Source organism: Bidens hawaiensis, unplaced genomic scaffold (genome assembly GCF_021521415.1).
Source record: "Bidens hawaiensis isolate Kalapana, Puna unplaced genomic scaffold, B.hawaiensis_p1.1 tig00000904_1, whole genome shotgun sequence".
Lineage (NCBI taxonomy): Eukaryota > Viridiplantae > Streptophyta > Magnoliopsida > Asterales > Asteraceae > Bidens > Bidens hawaiensis.
Genome location: NW_027491052.1, coordinates 3540955 through 3563977, shown reverse-complemented (window position 1 = coordinate 3563977; position 23023 = coordinate 3540955). Strand labels below are relative to the sequence as shown.

The following is a 23023-nucleotide window of genomic DNA, read 5'->3' as shown; positions in this document are numbered from 1 at the left end:
TTATATTTATGTAAAAAGACTAAAATGCCCGGTCATACTTTAGTGATAAGACAACATTACCCTTGAGTTAATGATGTAAATTAATGGAGTTAACGATTTAGAGGTAATTGACAAGAAGTGGGAAATTTTGATGGTCCATATGCAAAAAATAAACTTTTTGGATGAAAATCGCATTATTAAGCAAACCTCAATAACCATTTTGGCACTTTACTCTTATATTTTCTTACCCTTTGCTCGAAAAAAATAAAAAAAAATAAAAAAATCCGCTATAATGCACTTACGTATTACTGTGCGATACCGTTGTATTACACACGTGTATTACTATGTATTTCTAAGTTTAATAGTGTTTAATTGCATATATTTAATATTTGTGTATTGTATATGTATAGTAGTATTGTATTATATGAAAAAAAAAATAATAAAAGTTGATGTGGTGCACATGTGCGTTAATGTTGTATTACACATACGTACAAATGTGTATACGATGTGCGTATTAGTCTGATATTGCATAAATAGCAATGCACGCTATTACATATGTGCACTACACCGACGAGGGAAAAAAAGAAACTTAAAAAAAGATATTTTTAAAAGGTTAAAAATAGTTTTTTAGGAGTTTTTAAGTTTTCTCTTTAAGAGGAGTTTTCACTTGATCCCACCCCTATATATATATATATATATATATATATATGTGTGTGTGTGTGTGTGTGTGTGATTTCAAATGAGAACCCCTTTGAGTTTTAAGAACTCGAAAGAACTCAGTGTAACAATTTTTTTTCGAAAACGTAAAAGTTAGTGTAACCACTTACATCTTTATTCTCTCTCATACTTTGACTTTTTTGCCAGATTTAATCTCAACCACATATTTCAATCAAATTAATTAAATGTGTGGCTTAGAATTGAGTTCTTAAGTTCTTAAAACTCACCATGGTTCTCAAAATATCCCTCCCCTATATATATATATATATATATGATACTGAGAATCAAATTTCCAATACATGGACCGTTCTCAGGTATGTTTTTGCACTTGCATTATTATTATTATTATTATTATTATTATTTTTGTTAAGTTAATTTATTGTTTGAAAAAATCATTTTCTGATATAAATGAAATCAATTTATGTACACATAGTATAGATATAAGCATAGATGTAATCATTTTTTCATGTACAGTATGTACTTATTCGTTTTATTTATAACTTTATTATTTAGATCATCTCGTGTGTTGTGACAAGCCACAATTTGGAACAATCCTTAAAGACGATTAGATTACGTTAATTGCGCTAGGTAAAAAGCAGGTCAATCAACAATAGATCTAGTAAGATCGATCATGCACATCATACTTACTAGGTAATTATAGGAATTACAGAGTTACATAAGGGCTAGTTTGACAAACACGAACATTGGTGATAAGACAGTCAGAATTTCAGATGCGATATATATATAGGAGAAGTATAGTTTGAAAACCTTCTTGAGTTGAGAAAACCCATGAAAACTCTATGTAACATCGTTTTTTTTTTGTTACATGTAATATATGTTGTTACATTTAATACAAAACATAGTAAACATAAAAAAAAATATTTTACTATTTTTTTTACATTTTTTAGTAATTTTTATATATGTTTTCATGAGAGAGAAAATGTAAATAAACTTTTATATTTTTTATTAACTTTAATTGTGGGCCACAAGATTTAATCTTTAATTAAAAACATGTGGTTGAGAATGAGTTTTTAGAGTTTTCACAACTTAAGTGGGTTTTTATTCAAACATAACCCTATATATATATATTCTATATATATATATTGCATAAGATTATTTCTATTCATTTTATATATCATAATTTTATATAATCTTTTGGCGCTAATACAAATAGACGCATTTTTCTAGCGAGTTCGAGATTACGAGCACACCCGAAAGTATATATTTATAAATATACACATGGCACGTATTTACTACTACTTGTATACGATTTTATTAAGTCTAAAGGTGTACATTTACATAAACTATCTTAGAACATATAGATTGAATCTGAGCTGAGTTTTTATTAAATTTTTATCCACCGAACCTCTTATTTATTAACTTCAAGACCCAATCATAATCTCAAAATCGGGTCCCCATAATCCTACAAAACTAATTGTTATATATATCTAATCCATGACATATTTAAATTCCTAATATCTCATTTTATTATAAGAGAAACATCCCAAAATAAGCATTTATGAAAACAAAGTTCTAGTTTTAGGTATTATTTGTAAAAAATTCCAGAAATAGGTATTATAAACTAGTTGTGGCGAGTAGTTTTAAAACCAAATAAAAAGTTGCCACGTGTCCTGAAACTAATCGTAACAAGCACGTTCACTGATCATTTACTCGTCACGGCTAAATAAGTTTTATGCCTCGTAATCAACACCCACGAGTTATTTATAAATCCTTTAATCGCGACGACTAGTTTACCTGGTTTACATTCCCTACACGAGTAGTTTATTAGTAGTTAACTCGTCGCGACTAGTTTAACCTTATAATCTACTCGTCGCGACTAGTTTAACCTTATAATCTACTCGTCACGACTAAATGACTTATGAATTACTCGTGGGCGTTGATTACGAGGCATGAAACTTATTTAGTCGTGAAGAGTAATTGATTAGTGAACGTGCTCGTTACGGTTAGTTTAAGGACACGTGGCAAGTTCGAATTGGTTTCTACAAACTACTCGTCACGACTAGTTTATAATACCTATTTTTGAAATTTTTTACATATGATACCTAAAACTAGAATTTTGTTTTCACAAATGTTTATTTTGGAAATTTTCCCTTATTATAATGAGTTATATTACGAAGTAGACAATATGGTCAACAAACGAATTAATTTACTCGTCATATTCAATATTTGTCCTCCTTTCCACACAAAAGCCGGTGGTTTTCACAGCCCCTTTTTCACCCATTTTAGCAGCATGTTTACCCAAGTGTTATTTTTTCATGTGTAGTATTATTATACTAGTTCTTACGAAAACTTTTATGTTGTGATACTATTGGGCCTAAGCCATTTAATAGCAACCTCATCATAGTGGGCCTAATAAAGTAACCAACAAAGAGTATTAGAGGCCCAACAAAAGAGTTTGTGAGGAGGCTATAAGCAATGCATGCTAGTTATTGCATAATGTTCTCGCTTTGGTTGTGTGAATTTGAATACACAACATTGGTGCTTTCATTGCTCCTAAGCACAGATGGCTTTGGATGGTGAATTGCAATTGAACGCCATGCTCTGCTTGAGGAGATCTACAATCAACTAGCTCATTTTCTGATTCCACCTTCAATTGAGCTTAACGATTTACCAGATGATGTGCTATCTGCTCTGGAATTAAGTATGTATGATCCAGCACCGCTTTTACCTCGATTCACCGGTGCACATCCAAATAAATGGCTCGCGTATGCTGAAAGGTAATGATTCATAACACCGAACGGTTTCCTTATGTGCTTAATCATTTCTACGATGAGGCAGCAATGTGGTTAAGTTTTTATCATTTCACGGAATGGTCAGATTTCATAGAGTCTCTTGTGCAGCGATTTGGTTATTCTAGGAATGCTCTCCAGGTTTTTGATGAAATGCCTGATCGTGTTGAAACTAAAACTATCAGTGCAGTTCATGAAACCATATAGAAATTCAAACTGACTCCATAGTTGATGTTCATGAGTCACTCGGAGTAGCGGATGCTCAAATGGATATATTAGATTATAATTTTGTGCTTGCATGTGGAACCCTTGGTCTAAATCTAGTTTTGGCAAATGATTCTAAGAGGAATGATAGGGGAGAAACCACTTGTGATATTGACTCTTATGTGGATTCATTAGTTATTCACTCATTTGCATGGAAGCCAGGTTTTACTGTAAATCATGTTCAGGTTCATGACAGCTTTCGAGACATCGAGACTGAGTTCATCGCCACTGCGATCGGTCGACATTTCTATGGGTCACGGCTATAACTTTGCAACCTAACATACACCTTAATGTTGTCTTTATAAATCTTATTATTGTAGGGAATAATCTATGGAATAAGCAGACTATGCAGCAACAGAAACATAGTAGAATGTTTTTGTTTTTTCAGTCCTAGCACTTGTGCAATTCGCATGACACTGCAACATATAATAGCAAGGAATGTCCAAGAGGAAAATGCAGACACAAAAGTGAGATATGATAGTTCGCCTCACATTGGTCCTGCTTGTTTACCTCCTTTTGTCTTGGGTGTGGTTCTACCTTGCCACGATTTTCACTTAAATATGCTTGAAGCACGTTACAGGCTTCTGGAAGTAAACCGACACTTGGTACCTGTTCTATTTGACTCAACAATTGGATCTGTAGCTGATTCTCTTCTGTTACATGCTGCTGATATTGCTGTTCATGTCAAGACTTCAACAACATTATCACCGATTTCAAATTTGGATTCACTTTCGGAGTTCCCTGCTATGCCTGTTAGTTTGACATCTAAACAGGGAAATCCACAACTTAACCGGTCCGATGCCGACAATCTCGAGCCTAACCTGTGCATTTCAACAGACCCTATTCAGGTATCTTCCACCAATACCATTGTTACAGCTGTTTGCAAAAAGCCCTGTTACATAGGCCCTGTAAATGGTAGTTTTATTAATTTTCTTGTCGATTATGGTTCGAATTTTGGGGCTGCATGGTTAGGGAAGAACTTCAACTTCAGTTTAGATCATGGTCCGATTATTATAAAGGCGGCTTCTTCTATTCCTATCACCAGCATGTTTATTCCTATCACGACTTCGCTTGAGTCTTATAAGGACTCGGACCCACCCTACCAGTATACTTCAGCCTCTATTCAGCTTCCTTTTTATGGGGATGTTGATTTGCTTGAACCAATTTGGAAGTTTTGGAAAACGTATATTGTTGTTGAGATTATTTTGCTCCAAGGGGCGGACAACTGTCTATTCAATTCATATTCACTAGTTATCACAGAATTTGAATGGAAACCAGGTTGGCCAAGCAGTTCGATTGTACAATCGAGGAGAATAATTGGTTTCACTAAGCATTATTTTTGCTATTACATATGTGCTATTGGTGTTATAGCAACTGAAAGGCTAGATATGAAGAACGCTAGTTTCTTGTTGAAGTCCTTGACGCACACAAATCCAAAACATCCACCTGGTTGGATTGTAGTTGCAAATGAAATACAACACAAGGGGTTAAATGGGCAATCATCAACAAATAGTTTCTCAATTAATGCTTCTAAGTTGATATATTTTCTGAAGGTGGCTAAACATATTGGGTTTACTTATAGTGCACGAATTTTTTTAAGATGGGTTTTGACAACACAAGAATTATATATTTTTGTTGCGAGTTGGGTTTTGACATCACGAAGTGCCTCCCACATCAACCAAGTTATTGCCATTAATTTGCTAAATATGCATGTCAAATGTGATGTCATGGCAAAAGCTTCAAAAGTATTCACACCACCACAGCTCTTTGTGAACTTAAACCACCCGGCCATAATATTATATGCAGCTTGGTATGGACTTAAACCACCTCCATCTTGCATGCATACTCATTATGTTGTCCTTCTACCAACTAGTGCTCCGGTCCCACTCCGATCCTTCCTTTTCCCTCAGTTCATAGTCCGAATGCCTATGCACTTAGTCTCTAAACTACCATCCTTTACCCCTCTGTTTGAATATATGGGAAAGTATACTATTATCATCGAAATGATTTTATTTTCATCCTAGTTGCTACAGTAAGACAAGAAACAAAGGGTCTGTTTGGTTTAGATGAGAGCAGTAGCATTTGTGGGTCCACCAAACAAGAGTCAAATAGAATAAAAGCAAGTCTTAGTTATTGCATAATCTGTTCTCGCTTTGGTTGTGTGAATTTGAATACACAACATTTTAAGACTTGGTCAACACATTTCTTGCCTTTTACTTTCTGTCAAATCGGCAGTAGCAATAAGAAGAAAAACCAGACAAAAGGACTTGCATGTTATCCATATGAGCAAGTGCTTGATTTATATTATCTAAAGACCATACTAATGTTCTTTCTATGCAAGTCTCAACTGGTCCTACTCATTTTTTTTGTCTTCTTCTTCCCTTCCATTGGTTGTGGTGCAAACCGACTAGCTTGCAGATCAAGTCCAATATTCCAAAAGCTTAGTCAAGTTTCTAGTTTAATCAAAATTCTAGTTTCTTTTAAAACCTATTACAAGCCTCCCATAAATAGACTCCATATCACACTCTTTCTTGTTTTTGCATGTAGCCTCTCCCAACAATAATCTCCATAGCACTTTTTATTCTGTACTTTCTCTTAATATTTCTCTTCTCTCGATCGGTTATAATCTTACCGAAACCCAAGACCCATCCAAGCCGGAAAACCATCAAGCTCTAAAGACTCATCTTTGCTCGCTTTACGTGAGTGCTCTTTCTTTAAATTTATAACTTCTTTTTATCGCTTAAAGGTTGTGATGTATAAATCATTCACCCGAGTAGTATTAGCTGCCTAAAAATTTATAACTATAGGAACCTAACAAAAAATTTGGTGGTTCCTAAAATACCCACTTGATAATATTTATGGTCCTTACAAATTTTCTACAATGATTTCATAATAAAATTTTAAATATTATACTGGTAGTTATGTTTAAATAGACAAGTTTAAGTTAGTAACCTAAACATGTATGTATTTCACATGGATGTGTAAAATATGGATTCTGTGTGATTTAAACAAGTTCGGGTTAATATAAACTTGGTGCATGTTCTAGTTAAAATATACATGAAAAGTTGTATTTTGTTACAAAAGTCATACATGCTTTATAAGTTATATATAACATTTTAAAGACAAACGAATAACATTATATATTTTGGTGAAAATATATATTCTTAATAACAAGTATATGCTCTACTTAAATAAATATGGTCTTAAAATACTATAACAAATATTGGGAATATATGTTTAGAAATATATTGAGTTTCGTTTTACATAAAATGTTTGATAATTGACGAGTAATTCCCTATAACAAAAACATAAAAATATAAAGTTTTTGTATGTCTCTATATGTAATGCAGAACGCATTTCATGGCGTATTTATGCAAATTAAATATATAACTTCACATATGTTTATTTACCGTACAAAACAAGCTACGACTAAAGTCGGAACGACTACTTATTTTAAAAACCCGAACACGATTTCTTTATACAAGAACGAGTTAAGATATTTACATCATTAGTATTATATATATATATATATATATATATATCTCAAGAAAAATGAACATATCACCAGCCGGTCCTCAAGTCAAACGTTCGAAACACAACACATGGTTTATTCTTGTCTAACTAGTTGGGTGAATGTTTTGCATACATCAACATACATGTTAGAAATATTTCATTAGACCTTAGCATGTCTTTACGCGTTTTAGGGCATGAGTAGGTCGGCATACAAACCGGGCTTTCCTTTGTCTAGCATACTATTTAAGGGCATTTCAGGTGAGTTTCACGGCCCTTCTTTACTCTTTTTATGGCTTATAAAACTCGGGGGAGAAACATACTACCTATTGCTTATAAGATTTCAAATATATTTATGCCATCTTTATGATAAATATTATTCGATATTCGAAACGATAAATCTTATATTTCCATTAAACATTTTTCACTCTTGTTTCAAGATAAATGTTTTCATATTAACATTATGACAAACATTTTATAAATCTTCATGATATATGTTCCCAAACGACTTTGTGATAATCTTATTTATGACAAACTTTATGAAAATGTTATGCACCGAATTCACAAGAAACATTTTCATATCAACTCAATGAGTATCATTTATAAGGAAAACATATTTTTGCTATCTCTGGGATAAACGTATTTGTTTAACATGCTCGAACTCATTAAGACGATAACTAGAGAACAAGACATTTGATCTTTATGTGAACATGAGTGAATGCAGCCCTCAGGTGGTTTTGGACCACACACATACTATAACCATTAACTATGGACTTAGCCGAGGATTATGTGAATAGTACTATTGGGACCGACCTCCCCACTTAGGGTTGGTCGTCTCGGTGCAGTGTAATCTAACATTTACCGTGATGGCACGGTGTTGGGCAAATCATTTGACAGGTTTAGGCTTGGTTATAAGCTCACGAGTCAGCATATTAATTCCTAGATTTAGCTAGTCTATGGATGATCATTGCTACTTGTATTGGTTATCGTGCTTATCATCATCGTTTTCATTAAAGAGGGCTTAACACGAACACAAATTCATTAAAAAGGTTTTCATTAGAAAAACGCTTTCACTTATGACCATGAGGTCTACATTAAGTTTCCAAGGATACGGTCTCACACATTATGGCCACGTTTATATTACGTTTTCAAGGAAAATGATTACACATTATGGCTGTGTTTACATTATGTCTTCAAGGAAAACGGTTTCGTACTAAGACTACGTATACACTTTTAAATGTTTTTGAGAGAAATCGACTTTACATTATGACTACAAACCTGTGAACTCACCAACCTCGTGTTGACCATGAGGTCTACATTAAGTTTCCAAGGATACGGTCTCACATGGCCACGTTTATATTACGTTTTCAAGGAAATGATTACACATTATGGCCGTGTTTACATTATGTCTTCAAGGAAAACGGTTTCGTATTAAGACTACGTATACACTTTTAAATGTTTTTGAGAGAAATCGACTTTACATTATGACTACAAACCTGTGAACTCACCAACCTCGTGTTGACATTTTTAGTATGTTTTTCAGGTAATTAGCGCACAACCATACATGTGAAAAACATCGTAGGAAAACATGCACACAAGAGTCGGATACACATTTTGAAGGATTTTACTTGCATGACCCAACGTGTTAGGTCATATAAGTGAAATCTTAGAAACAATGTCTTTTCATAAAGTTTTAATAGTTAAACTTGATTTTGGGATGTAAACTCTGAATTTAAATTATGTACCCAATTGTGTGTTTGTGTTTGCAATAATCATATGCTTTGACAACCATGTTTGTCACCCCTCGTGATTCTGCCGAGGCGGGATGTAACATGTGTTATACGGGCTCTAAAACTATTAATACTAGTAAAAAATAAAAATAACTAACATATTTTCTTTGTCAACACATTCTCTACACAAGCCCAATAAAAGTCCTGCAAAATAGCCCATAGTCTAACTGGGCCGCATCAAAATATTGCCTAAGAACATATACCTCTATAAAACATCCAACGACTTCTAAACCTTTTATCCACCTCAAAACCCTAATCTACCAAGCGCCGTTTTAATCTTGTTTTCCCTGATGTTCATCACTTTGTGGCTTTTCATTTTCCTTTCTTTTGCTTAACAAGTTTAATCCTTAATATTCTGAAATCTGCTTTAAAAGAGGCCAAATGATGTGTTTATTATCGAGTTGAATACCCATGTCTATGTGGGTGTTATGATTCTAACTCTGAATAGGAAGATCTGATGCCTTTTACTTTAAATCAATTTTCAAAACTCTTAGCTTGTTTTCTTTTTGTTAAATGTTATTAAATTTCAAGATTTGTTAGCCAATGATGACAGTTTAAAAAATGGTTGACTGATATGCAAGTTTTTCAACTTGCAAAGTTGTTGAAAATCTTGAACTAGGACGGTCTGAGGCTATTCTGACTTGGGATTTTGTAAAGTTTTTTTTTGTCATGTGGGTTGTGTATGATGACATCATATGTTCAATACAGTTATCCCTGTCTGATAAGTCTTGATGTATTACAAGTGATCTGACTCATACCCATATTATATTTTATTTGCATGACTTGTGTTTATACTTTATATTAAAGTTATGAATTTTTGTTAGCTTTAATGGTTTTTAATTTTTTTTAATGGGGGATGTGTATGATGATAACTTACGTCTAAAACAGTTATCCCTGCCTGATAATTCTTGATGTTTGCATATGATCTGACTCATACAGGCATACCCATTGGTAATGGTTGTTTTGTCTCTTTGATGGCTGGCTGTTTGATTGTTTTTAAATTATTTGGTGATGTACCAATTTAAGATATTCCAGATTTGATCACAAATATTAACTAAAATAACACACCAAGTTGTGTACTAGTTTGATTTAAGATAATTCTCAAAAGATATTGGTGTTTGTTGGTCACATAACATTGGCATGAAGTTGGCAAGCATGGAGTTCCGGATATTTTGGAGCTATGATGATCAAGTCTGCTCGAGTGGTCTGATTTCATGGACTCATTTTGATATAAATGTGTGGCTTGGCAACGGTAGTATTGCTGGCGTGGTATTTTATTAACAAAGTGATTGATTGATGTGAGTAGCTAATTAATCTTTGTACATCAAGGTTTCTTAATTTTAGTTTTTGGATATGTTGGGCTTCATAGTTTTTGTAGCTTGGGGTTTATTGTTGGAATCAAATTAACGAAGAAATTTTGATGTATTTCATAGAGTTGGTTTATTTATATATCATCATCATCATACTAACAGGCATACACACTATATCACTCAGTTTGTTGGCAACGATTTAGACCTCTCGCAATGGTAAACACCAACATCATAGAAACCTTAGGGTGTTGGTCGATTTTTGTCACAAAATACATATTAACCTTTATTATTCTTAGATGAATAATTATAAGAATGCTTAATTACAATAGGAAATCCAGATGAAATAATACTGATCACTCTCAAGTACATACAAAGAAATACACAACACAATCATTAATAAGATGATATGCTAGCTAAGAACACAACAATATCAACACTAATCGGATATAATCGCATGACAGGTATTAATTTTGGAGACTGAAAGATGAAATCAGTCGAACATCATGTTAAAAGATTATTTGATGATGAAAACTAACAAAACACTTGCACACCCAAAAACCGTCTCTCAATTTCTTTATATGCTACAAGAGGTGCACGAAAAAAAGGGTTCCGGCTCCGTGGTTCCTACCCTGAACCCTACCCAACCCGCAGGTACGAACCGGGTTTTGGGTTTCTCTTTGGAACCGACCTGGACCCGCTACCCGACCCGAAACCTTCGAAAAAGCCTGGCAAGCCTACTTAAATAACCGACCATACCCAGAACCGGTTACTACCCGATTCGGATCTTGACTTTCGTTGACATAGCCGAAACCGGTTCCTATCTAGTTTCTGAAAATACCAAGTTAGACCTCTACTCCAAGTCTCCAACCATGTGAAAAAAAAAAAATACTAACTTTTTTAACCACATAAACCTCCAAGGGAAGCCCAACTTTTAGACCCCCCATCATCAGTTGGCCAACTCCAAGTGCAAGCCCATTTATTTCATCCACGCCCAATAACTACATGAAAGATATAAAATTAATGATCATTAGAAAAGAAACATTTAATATTTGAATGGGGAAAATAAATACAGTGCTGTCACACGCCAAAATTTAGACGAAAATCTCCTCAAAATTATGTCGTCTTGATTAAAATCCATCTTAAACCCAGCAGATCATTTTATTTTGGGGTTATGGACATCAATTCCACGAATACATTTCATCTTTCTCCAAATCCATTTGTAGGTAACTTTTGTTCGCTATTTCATTTTATTCATTTTAACTACCTAAATCTGAAACTTATTCACAAAAAGTAAATTAAAAATAGATTTTTGGTTTTTGTTGTTGCTGAACTTGTGATGTACGGCTAGTTCTGTAAATTTCCTCTTCTGAAGTTATCTTTTCATCATTCCTTCATCTACAACTGCAATCTCCTCTTCTTTCACCTATTTTTTTTTTTCATTTTTAACTCGTTTAAGTTTGATTAATTTTTAGGTTCGAAGAACATGTATTTGAGTAAAATTGTTTTGTATGTTCTTAGAAATAAGGGGTTTCAAAAACTTCTCAACAAGCTAAAATAAAAAAAAGTATTTTTATTTTACACTTTTAGGGTTCTTAGTTATAAAGTGATTAATATAACACATAAATGATTAAATCAATTTGCAAGAAGCTGCTATGTTAAGTTGAATCCGTAAAAATCAATTCTTATTTTTGCCATTTATAAGAACAGTTGCCTTAAAATGGATTTGTAGAATGGTTAACTAGGTTATTGACCCGTGTATTACACGGGTGGAAATATAAAAATCGTCAATTAAACATATATAATTTCAAACGACAATATATTTTTTATTTGTTTGTTGGGACGGAAACATGATTTATAAATGCAAATCATTCAAACAGAAACATAAAATTGAAATATATAGACTTATAAAAGATTACATAACATAGTAGAATGCTTATAAAGAACTTTTAAATAACATTCAATATACATTACCGCTACTCACAAATCACGTTTCAAGAAAAGTTTGAAACTAATATTTAGTGTTATAATGCAAAGTTTACTATGAAAAATAAGAAAGGGAAAATAGTAAGTTATAATGTGATTGAATAATTTTGAAAAGAAAAAAGAACAAAAAAAAAATATATATATGATGTATATAATCCAACTTTCTTGTCTAGTTTCTTAATTTTTGAAATAATAAACCAAGATTTTTATTTTTTGACTCTGTCCTCATCTTCTCTGATGTTGCTTGATTGTTGGCATATTAGAAAGCATTTAACCTGTGAAAACGTTATACGAACGTTTACGAGCCAAGATCTAGTCGCAAGTCGATACGTTAATTCGTGTTCAATACGTTAATGGAGATTGATACATTAAGCCTGGAGATAATCTGGCAGCATAATGTTACATAAACATAAATAAGCACAGATCTCTATGCAATAACACCATGGAAGGCCTATTTATAGGTTGGACGCATTCGTTACACTGTAGTAACGAATGAAACTTCTCATTCGTTAACATTCCTAACGAATAATTATTTCCACAGCCCCATTCGCTAAACACCCTTAGCGAATGGGTATACATTAACGATTGAGCGTCCATTCGTTACACTGTAGTAATGAATGGGCTTTTACATTAACTAATATCCTAGTCTTATACGAATGAGGCTTCATTCGTTAAACATGCTTAGCGAATGTGCCTTTATACATTAATATAACGACTAAACTACCCCTATCCTATTCGAACAGCTGCGGACACCAAATCCGTGCACTTACAGACTCCCCCTTTTCCGTAGCTGTCGAATGTTTTCCACTACTTTAGTCTTCAATACTTTAGCCTCCAATACGTTAATGTCGAATACGTTAGCGTTGAATACTTTAACCGTGAATACTTTAACTGCATATCATCAGCCGTACAGCCAACCTCCCCCTTGGTTGATGATTCTCTGGCTTGTGTAATTAGACAAAATATAACTCTTTGTAAGCAAACCACCAACTTGTAGCTACTCGTATCAGATCTCCCCCTCAAATCAGCATCTCTAGGTGATCATTCCGATCATCCAACTGGCATATGATATGGTTCGATCAAACAAATCAATTAGCAGCAAGTCAACAGCTATCTGTCGCACCGGTAAAGTACAAATGTCTTTACGTTCAACCTCGTCACACATCTTCATGAACAACCCGATCACTCAACATCTTTCACTTCGGTTTTCACTCTCTCGATAACATCTATCCCAAAATATAACTCTTTGAAGCTCTTCAGCAACCAATACACTTGGATGCACTACTGTTTTGGACATATGATTTAGAGTTCCAACCTTCGTTAATCAACACTGAACAATCAAATTTTTCAATCCAATAACAAGACCCGTACATTCCTCAATCAGATCAACCCATTCAATAATTGTCCCCTTCAACAGAAGCAATCCGCCGAATACTCGTAGCCAACATTGTCAGGATCAAAGTCCCTTAGAAAGAAGTAATCTGACAGACACTCGTATCCCACATAGTCAGGTTTCAATCTCGAACAAATCAATCCACAATCGAACTCAGTTCAAAACGTAGCTTTGCAATCATGAATTACCACCCGAATTGCAGTAATTTTTCATGAAATCCTTGCAAACGTAGGAAGATACTAATCGAATAACCTCTTTGAAATTTTTATCTCCCCCATTTCTTGACAAATTAGGCAAGGTCTTGAACAATTCTTCGAAATACTTCAATAAAATTCTCGTTAACTTAGTCGGTTACTCCCCCTCGGCCCCTCGATATGCGTGAAAAGTTGGCCGGAAAATATATCACCAAAATTTGCCAGAAGAGTATCCCGCATATTTAAAATATCCCCAAAAAATTTCGTTTAAGAAAATTTTCTGAAAATACTATTTTTTTACCCTTCATTCGTTTGAACAGTTAACGAATGAGGTTTAATACTTTAAGATCAACGAATGACACTCCTCATTCGTTACCCTTGAATGAATGAATCACATTCATTATAAATAACAAGCCTTCCTCATTCGTTAAATCTTGAACGAATAGGAACACATTCGTTAATACATATTCGTTATGGAACTGACGGATGTCAGAAAAAAAATAACGAATGAGTATTGATAGCGAATGAGTCCATTTCCGTAGCGAATAAGCACATAACTAATGAAGGTTACATTCGTTAAACCCTTTAGCGAATGAGCTCATTCGTTAAAACTCCGTTAACGAATGAGTTTAAATTAACGAATGAGCCGTTAGAGCGGTTACTGTAGCCGGAAAACCGTATTTTGCCGGAAAAAACAGTTACAGTCGCCGGAAAAACGCTAATCTTCATCGAAAAACTCAAATCTTCATCATATCTTCAAATTATCACTCAGATCTTCAATAAAGGCTCGAAAATACATTATAAACTTGATGAAATCATCAATTTCATCACAAATTAACTTAAACAATGTTAATTATAAACTGCAACTTCAAAGCTTTTTCCATGGTTAACCATGGCAGATTCATGAATACACCTTAATCAACCTTCAAAATACATTACATAGACTCGGAATCACATCATGAACACGAAACTATCATCAATTTCAACATTCATTCCCGAATCGATCAAAAATCCGATCAAACAGATGATGAACACGATAAACACGTAATTATACGTATCACGAGCAACTTCCGGCTCTGATACCAATTGTGAAAACGTTATACGAACGTTTACGAGCCAAGATCTAGTCACAAGTCGATATGTTAATTCGTGTTCTATACGTTAATGGAGATTGATATATTAAGCCTGGAGAGAATCCGGCAGCATAACGTCACATAAACATAAATAATCACAGATCTCTATGCAATAACACTATGGAAGGCCTATTTATAGGCTGGACTCATTCGTTACACTATAGTAACGAACGAGACTTCTCATTCGTTAACATTCCTAACGAATAATTATTTCCATAGCCCCATTCGCTAAACACCCTTAGCGAATGGGTATACATTAACGATTGAGCGTCCATTCGTTACACTGTAGTAACGAATGGGCTTTTACATTAACGAATAGCCTAGTCTTATACGAATGAGGCTTCATTCGCTAAACATGCTTGGCGAATGTGCCTTTATACATTAATATAAAGACTAAACTACCCCTATCCTATTCGAACAGCTGCGGACACCAAATCCGTGCACTTACATAACCATATACCAATAATTAAAAAATTAATATCCTATGTAATAAAGTGTTGAATTTTACATAAAGTTTATCTATAAAATTCCATCTAGATTGAAGAACATTAACTAATTATAGTTGAAAGACATCTTTATTCTTTTAGAAATATATGTATACAAAGTTGAACTTTTAGCATATAGTCATGATAGAAATATAAATGAAAACAAAGCCAAAATAAAATAAAAGAAGTTTGCATTGGTGTATATTGTGTATGAGAGGAAAAAAGACGTGTAGCTTTCTTAGTTGTTTATTTAATGCCTTGAATATGGTAAAAGAAAAAGACAGAAAATAATTTCTATGAGTTAAGTTAATGAAATTAGACACACATAGAAAGAAATATATAACCTACTTGTTGGGATTAATCCGTTTGAAAATTTTCTGTTGATTGAAGGACATTTAAAAATTAAAGTTAAATAGATAGAAATCCATGTTGTCCTTTCTTTTCATTTATTCAAAATTACAATGTAATATATGGTTAATAGACATAAATGCAAATTAGCTTTCAAAATGAATTCAAAATTACAAAGTAACATATGGTTAATAGACATAAATGCAAATTAAGTTTCAAAATGATATTGGTGATTTTTAAATTTATTTTTGAATTATTATATTATCAAGAAATTCTAAGAATGCTTTATATTTATGAAAACTAATCAAATAGACCAATAGAAAAGGGGCAAAACATGTTGTTTTAATAGATATATATAGATGAAATGTAACTTGCAAATTTAATGGAGACGATACCTAATTAAAAGGAAGGATTTAATTGGGCTTTAATTGTATTTAATCAAAACGATGTAGTTTTAAGGAGCTTTTCGTCTAAGTTTAGGCGTGTGACAGTACCGTATTCACTTTCCCCTATTGAATTGAAGTTATATATTTTAAAAACTTTGTTGTATTTCAAATTGGGGGTTGGATCTATTTAGTGGTGTTTATTTTGTTTTGAAGATGATGGTTTGATTAATGTGTTTTGATGGTGTTTGTGAGGTGAGGTTGAAGGCGGTCGAAGATAGTGGCGGCGATTTTGATTTGGTTCAATTTTAACAATAAAATATTTGAAAGATTTTTTTTGTTCAAAAGATACAAAATTACCATTACGACCTTACATGTGCTTTGCACATTATTTAATGAATCAAGTTAGCCTTATCCACCTTCGAGACTTTTTATGTAAGCTGATAGAACATAATTAGTAATATTAATCTACCATAGGGATCTTTCATGAAATTAATAAAAATAGTTTGATATATATATTAAATTAAATGTAAAGTTAGACGCTAAGGTGGTGTTTGTGGAGGCTTGTACATTGTGGGAAAAGTCAGGGTTTCTAGAAGAGTTTAGAGTTCTAATGTCACTTTGTGAAGGTTTTTGGAGTTACAAGCTGTGGATGCTCTTGCATAGCTGCACTATGGATTTGTTATAAGATTTACTAGCTTTTGAACCCGTGTATTACACGAGATTTGTCAAATAATAAAAATAAATAAGATTCGTTATTTGAAAGAAACGAAAAAAATTAAAGATAAAAATAAAATAAAATATATAGTACAAACAATAAGAAATCTAAAGTTTCAAATTTTACAAATTCGAAAAAATCTATTTATATACAATATTTTCCATAGTTGTTTTGATCTATTACCCATGGATAAGTATAATAAGTATGATAGATTAGAGAATTAGAAGGGAAATTATAACTCATTTGTCAAAATTGTTTTGACCCTTTACCCATGACCCATGAATGGGTAGGATATATAAGATGAGAAATTAGAGAATTAGAAAAGAAACTATAACTCATTTGCCAAAATTGTTTTGACCTATTGCCCATGAATAGCTAGGATGAATGAGATGAAATATTAAAGAATTAAAAGAAATTATAGCCCATTTGTCAAAATGGGTTTTTCCCATATCCCATGGATAGGTAGGTAGATGAATGAGAAGAGAGATTAGGTCAAGAATGAATGTGAGATTATCACATTATGTTTATTATTTTCTTCTAATTATTAGTATAGTTAGAAGTTAGATGGCTATTTTAGGTAAATAATTGATAATTTAGGCTAGAGTTTCTGACTTGTTTTAAAGGTTTAAACATTATAAATTTATAATCATGTTGGGCTCCTGGCTAATTTGTTAAGAACCCAATAGTAAAAATGCTTAGAAGCTGTTTGTCTTTTCAGTAAGAGAATTTGTGGCTAATTTTAGCACTCTGTTAGCTTTTATCAATTTCGATTACAAGTTTCTTTCGTAAGACTCTTTCAATCACAAGTGATTAGTCAACGACACATTCATTTGAAGATGTCACTAGAATTCCACATCATCATTTCATGGCAGCTATCATCGAAGCGGACTATATGGGTCTCCTGAACATATTTATATCTTTCATCTTTAGATTTTCAACCATTTCTCACTCTAATTCCACTCTAATGATCCAAACTCAATGTGTCTTGCATGCTAGCTTACCTACGAATTCACAAAACAAGCAATTACGTACCACAACCTAACACATTCGAGGCAAAATAACGACAAATGAGTGGATAATTTGAAAATTAAATATGTATACTTAGACACACGTCAGAGTTACATAAGAAAAACAAAATGTGCTCAATAGAAAATATAGGAGACACGTTGGGATAACATAGTGAGAATTTTATAGAACGCGGTATTTAAAAAGTTTATGAACACAAACTATGCTCAAAAATAAAAAATTCATTGTTTTAATTTCTAATTGTTATTGTTATATATAATATTTAATAAGATTTGATTTTAGTAAACCTAAACACCTATAAGTCTATAACTAACACACAAAAAGTGTAATAATCCTCATTAAATGATTTTAACCACTCAAAATCTTCCAATAACACTAGCAATTAACCAATCATAAAAAACACACACATCGAAAATCTCTCTACATATTCACAAACCAAGTCAACCGGAACCGACTATATATATGCATACGTACATTAATTCCATAATAGAACACAATATTATCTTACGTAAATCCATATCTAGGTATGGAATAAAGTTTTACTTTCTAGGGTTTAATTGTTAGTATCTGTTTTAGGTCTAATGCATATACGTGTTTTCAGCTTCTGAAGTGAAAGGCAATGGCTCGTACGAAGCAAACTGCTCGCAAGTCTACACTTGAAAAAGCTCCCAAAAGACATCTGGGCCACTGTTCATGCGGAAGCAGAAGATATTCTCTCGCAAGTTTATTCGATTACTATTGTTTAATATTTGTTGAAATTATTATTCAGATTTTGGTTTCATTTTTGCTGCATATTGTTATAATGGCTAGTTTTAAAATTATGGCAGGCTGCTAGTGCTCTGAAGAAGCCTCATCATTATCGTCCGGGAACTGTTGCACTTCGGTCAGTTGCTTATTAATCCTGAACCCTATAACTTCAAATTGCTATTTTATAAGAATTTTTAATGTAATTGACTGTAATAATTGAAATAAAAAACCTGACCTACCAGTTTTTCCGTTAGTATGGGAGGATTGATGTTGGTTTAATTACTTTAAAAGTTATTGGTTATGTTAATGAATACCCACAGTGAAATTCGCAAGTATCAGAAAACCAGCGAGCTCCTAATAAGTAAATCGCCATTCCAGAGGCTTGTGCGTGAAATTGCTCAGGATTACATGGTATTATTACTTGCTTCATATATATTGTCTATGCACTCAATTGATGATATATGTTTGGTTGTAACTGACTTGAGGTTCCAAAGTCATGCTGTGTTTGCCCTTCAGGAGGCGGCTGAAGCTTACCTAATGGGTCCGTTTGAGGATACCAACTTGTGTGCCATTCATGCCAAGAGAGTCACAATTATGGTTAAAGACATCCAGTTGGCCCTTCGGATCCGTGCTTAATTCAAATCTTAATAATCAAGTTTATATTTCGTCTAAATGCTCAAACTTTTCTTTCTTACTTCCCTTCTTTTTTTATTCAATTTGTTTAAGTTCTAGTCCGGAAACGCTTGTATTATATTAATGTTTGGTAAAGAATGGATTGAGGTTTTATATAATTGCATGTGATCTTTGTCGCTATCTTTATAATGATAATTATTTTATGTATTTTGTTAAAGATTTATAGATCTTCTTGTTTAAAGTGATCTCGATTACTAAACACTAAATTTACACATATCTGTAGCACTACTATCCAACATCGAGTGTCAATACACAGAATTTCTTGATATAGTTTACAATCATGTTCAAGTTGATAACTCTGGAGATTGTAGATCGGAAGAAGCTCAAGTTACCGAAAGACTAACATGAAGAAGTGGTTATATACTCACCTCATCAGCGGAACGATACAATGCCGGTATTTATAAAGGATTCGATGGCGTGACAATGATGTTGCAATAATGACCAATTAATAGAAAATGAGCTTCCTAATTTTGAAGATGATCACACAGATACATACCATGCTATAGCAAATGAAATTCGCTCGAAATTCGCGTGGGCATGGTTTTCTTTTTTTTTTTTTGCTAAAAAAGAAGATATGATGAGTGTTGTAGAAATTGGAATATATCAGGCACCAAGGAACTAATAGTGTTGGATAGCATGGAAAGCAAAATGCTACAAGAAAAGCAAAATAAATAAAAAAAGGCTGAGGGAGGGTAGCAAAGCTACCCACGGACCCCTTATCCGACCCGCGGATCGTCAGAAGACATCCGCCACCCACGGATCCCTTATCCAATCCGCGGATCATCGAAAGATATCCGCGCAAGGAACACGTGGACTGGTAAAGCCATCCACAATCCAAGACACGCTTTGTGGATCTCCACCACAACTCGCGGACTGCCACGCGATCATCCGCGGAAGGAATCCACAAACAATTCAAGGGACTCATCAAACGCATGATTCCCACATGATATGGAAGAACAGGTTGCAACAAACTATTTCTAGAAGATTCCCCCAATACCTCCTGATAACGACATCGTCCAACGGAAAGAGGACACCTGGACACATAATGGCTATACCATGATGTGTACAGATAGTGGCTACACCATAAACGGGTCCAGGCTGTCACATCCAGTAAATGTTCGACGCGTGTTCACTCAGGTAGAGAGGGAATAACTCGATAGTGACAACTCCACCAATCACCTTCCCTCCACCTTCGGCTATAAATACGAAGATCATCTCTTCAAGGTATTCATTCACACTCTCAAGCCTCAAGCAATTACATACGGTATCTTACTTTATTCTGATCAGAATACGATACTTATTCTCACGCCGGAGGGTGGTTACGGGAAGACCCCCCACTCTGTCCTTCCCGTAACGAGACTCAACGGTGCTCTATTTTGTAGGCACTAGCTTGGATCTGTTCTCATAGCGCTTCAGAATATCCACAGTTGGGGATTCATCAGATCGGACTATCCAATTTGATCTAGTGTTTCTTCATGTCCAAACACCCCTCTCGTGTGAATGACACGTCACGACATCCAAGAGGAAGAATCAACATTATTGGAAAATTACTAGATGGGTAGATGCTCAAAATTGTTATGGAACACTCATAGCAAACAACAGCAGATGCCTAAAGCCGAAGGATATTGCAGGACACATTGATGCTAGACTCTCGCTATCTAGTCAAAAACAAGTAAATCAGTATCCTAATCACCTAAGCAAGCTAGGGTAAGTAGGGTGTCGAACCACGGGGAGTATGTGGTCAATGTAAAGTGTAAACGATTCCTATCATTATGAAGTAATTCAATTAAAGTGCTGATCACACTAGCAAATAGTTTGTGTTTTATATAAACGAACAATTAATCAAGTATCCAATCAATCAAACAAAGCAAATCACACCCGGGAATCCAAGTACGTAACCTAACAGCAAACTCATGCAACTTAACAGATAAACTATCCTGTGTCAACTAGAGACTGACTAACCGGTTAAACCTTAGGCATCCACGCTCGCTAACACACGGCACTGGTTATCAAACGGTCCCTACCAGTGTGACTCAACTAAGGGCAAACGTATGCTTTCTTGCAATTAACAGGTCAAAACAATCCTACAAGCAATTATCATAGCAACTGGCACACTAATCGTTCTGATCGAAATAAACCTAAACTGACGTTGTGCAAAATCATACTAGACATCAATACTCATAGATTAACATCAAAGATAGTAATCAATTCGTTCTTAATACATGAGAAAAACTGAAAGATACAATACTCTACATCCCGGGTATGACTCGAAGGATCTAGCCGCGTCTCGGCATCTCTCGGGCTTCGGTTATGATGTGGTAGAACATGTATGATGCCTTGAGATGATTGGAAGTGATGGTGGCCCTCCTTGCTGCTCTGAAAATCGCCTAGAAAGTGAATTCCCCTCTCTAGGGTCGTCAAAACGAAATAAAACATCAAACCCTAACTTTCCCGACTATGGGGACAATCGCGTAGCGCGATGGCCATATGACCATTCCATCGCGCTACGCGATGGAAGATAACCTTATATTTGGATTCCTCTCGTTGAGAAACCCAAAATTCATATATTATGGGTCCCGTAACTCATTTTCTAGCCTAGGATATGCTCGTTTTACTTCCTGGTCGCTTTTTGTGAACCCATCTTGTTCAGTTTTAGCATCGGCTTTAGGTTCCTCATCCAAACTCTTCCTGAATCTTTCTAGCACTTCCTAAGACTTCAAGTTATGCTCCGGTCATCCCTAGATATCATTCCATGCTCATATAAGTCTCAAATTTAGCATCTTTAACAATCAATGACCTTAAATACAAAAGCACGTATGAAGTACCAAAGTTCTAACAATATACTAAACAAAACTACATAACTAACACACTAATATATATACAAAATACCCGAACATCACACATCAGACTAACAATTCGAGCAGACATTGCTTATTCGGTAAAACAAATTCGAGGGCAAATAAAAGATAAATTGAACATTGATGTATCTAATATTTAGGAGAGTAACTTCAATCAATGACCCCCCACGATACATTGCACGGTCAAAGGCCACTAACCTTGATACTGTTGTAGAGTGGTTATTTCATCCCCATGGATCGCGAGAGCTACCTTACATTTAAAGGGATATTATCGGGGTAAGATGTCGGCCGCTGGTGTGTGTGTATGCGTGATGTTATTAGTGATATTAAGAGCTTTTGTTGATTCACACAAAACTGTGTTTTAAATTTATAAAAATAATTTCTACTAAGACTAAACCACACCCAAATAGACAAGTGTACTTATCATATATGTATTATAGTATTTGTAAGAACCAGGTATCTATCCATGGACACAAATAGATTCTAACAATAAATCGTTGTTTTCATTTAATCGGAGATAATAACCATGTAAAGGTGGGTTTAAACCTTTTCTTTTTAATTTAAGATATACTAGTAAGAGTGCCCGAGCGTTGCTACGGGGGACACGACTGTGATTCGGTCAGTAGCGGCTCGTTCTGTTAGCGACATTTGCTATAGTAAAATTTTTATTCGGTATAGTAATATAGTTTACGATACCAAAAATTGAAATTTTATAAAACAATATTACACTGAAAGAAAATAA

The 23023-nt window shown here is 34.1% G+C and overlaps 1 protein-coding gene and 4 non-coding genes across 5 annotated transcripts; all 5 read left to right on the top strand.

Annotated features, from left to right (window-relative positions):
• The first annotated feature begins 9400 nt into the window (after positions 1-9400).
• On the top strand, positions 9401-9471 carry LOC143546637 (small nucleolar RNA snoR64a). The gene has a single exon (XR_013137624.1). It is a non-coding gene; the product is annotated as a small nucleolar RNA snoR64a (small nucleolar RNA).
• Positions 9472-9549: 78 nt separating this feature from the next.
• On the top strand, positions 9550-9642 carry LOC143546645 (small nucleolar RNA snoR20a). Its single transcript, XR_013137625.1, has one exon. It is a non-coding gene; the product is annotated as a small nucleolar RNA snoR20a (small nucleolar RNA).
• Positions 9643-9684: 42 nt separating this feature from the next.
• On the top strand, positions 9685-9768 carry LOC143546630 (small nucleolar RNA R38). The gene has a single exon (XR_013137621.1). It is a non-coding gene; the product is annotated as a small nucleolar RNA R38 (small nucleolar RNA).
• Positions 9769-9864: 96 nt separating this feature from the next.
• LOC143546658 (small nucleolar RNA R38) lies at positions 9865-9947 on the top strand. Its single transcript, XR_013137630.1, has one exon. It is a non-coding gene; the product is annotated as a small nucleolar RNA R38 (small nucleolar RNA).
• Positions 9948-18602: 8655 nt separating this feature from the next.
• On the top strand, positions 18603-19366 carry LOC143545953 (histone H3.3a-like). Its single transcript, XM_077037721.1, has 4 exons — positions 18603-18701; positions 18811-18866; positions 19051-19143; positions 19207-19366. Exons 1-4 carry the CDS (start codon positions 18603-18605, stop codon positions 19364-19366), a joined length of 408 nt encoding a protein of 135 aa, XP_076893836.1.
• Positions 19367-23023: the final 3657 nt, after the last annotated feature.

Bases quoted from the DNA above. Each gene is read 5' to 3' on its own strand.
- LOC143545953 (XM_077037721.1), top strand. From the start codon at position 18,603: ATGGCTCGTACGAAGCAAACTGCTCGCAAGTCTACACTTGAAAAAGCT. The intron at 18,702-18,810 runs GCAAGTTTATTC...AAATTATGGCAG, and splicing joins GAAGCAGAAGATATTCTCTC to GCTGCTAGTGCTCTGAAGAA. The intron at 18,867-19,050 runs GTCAGTTGCTTA...GAATACCCACAG, and splicing joins CCGGGAACTGTTGCACTTCG to TGAAATTCGCAAGTATCAGA.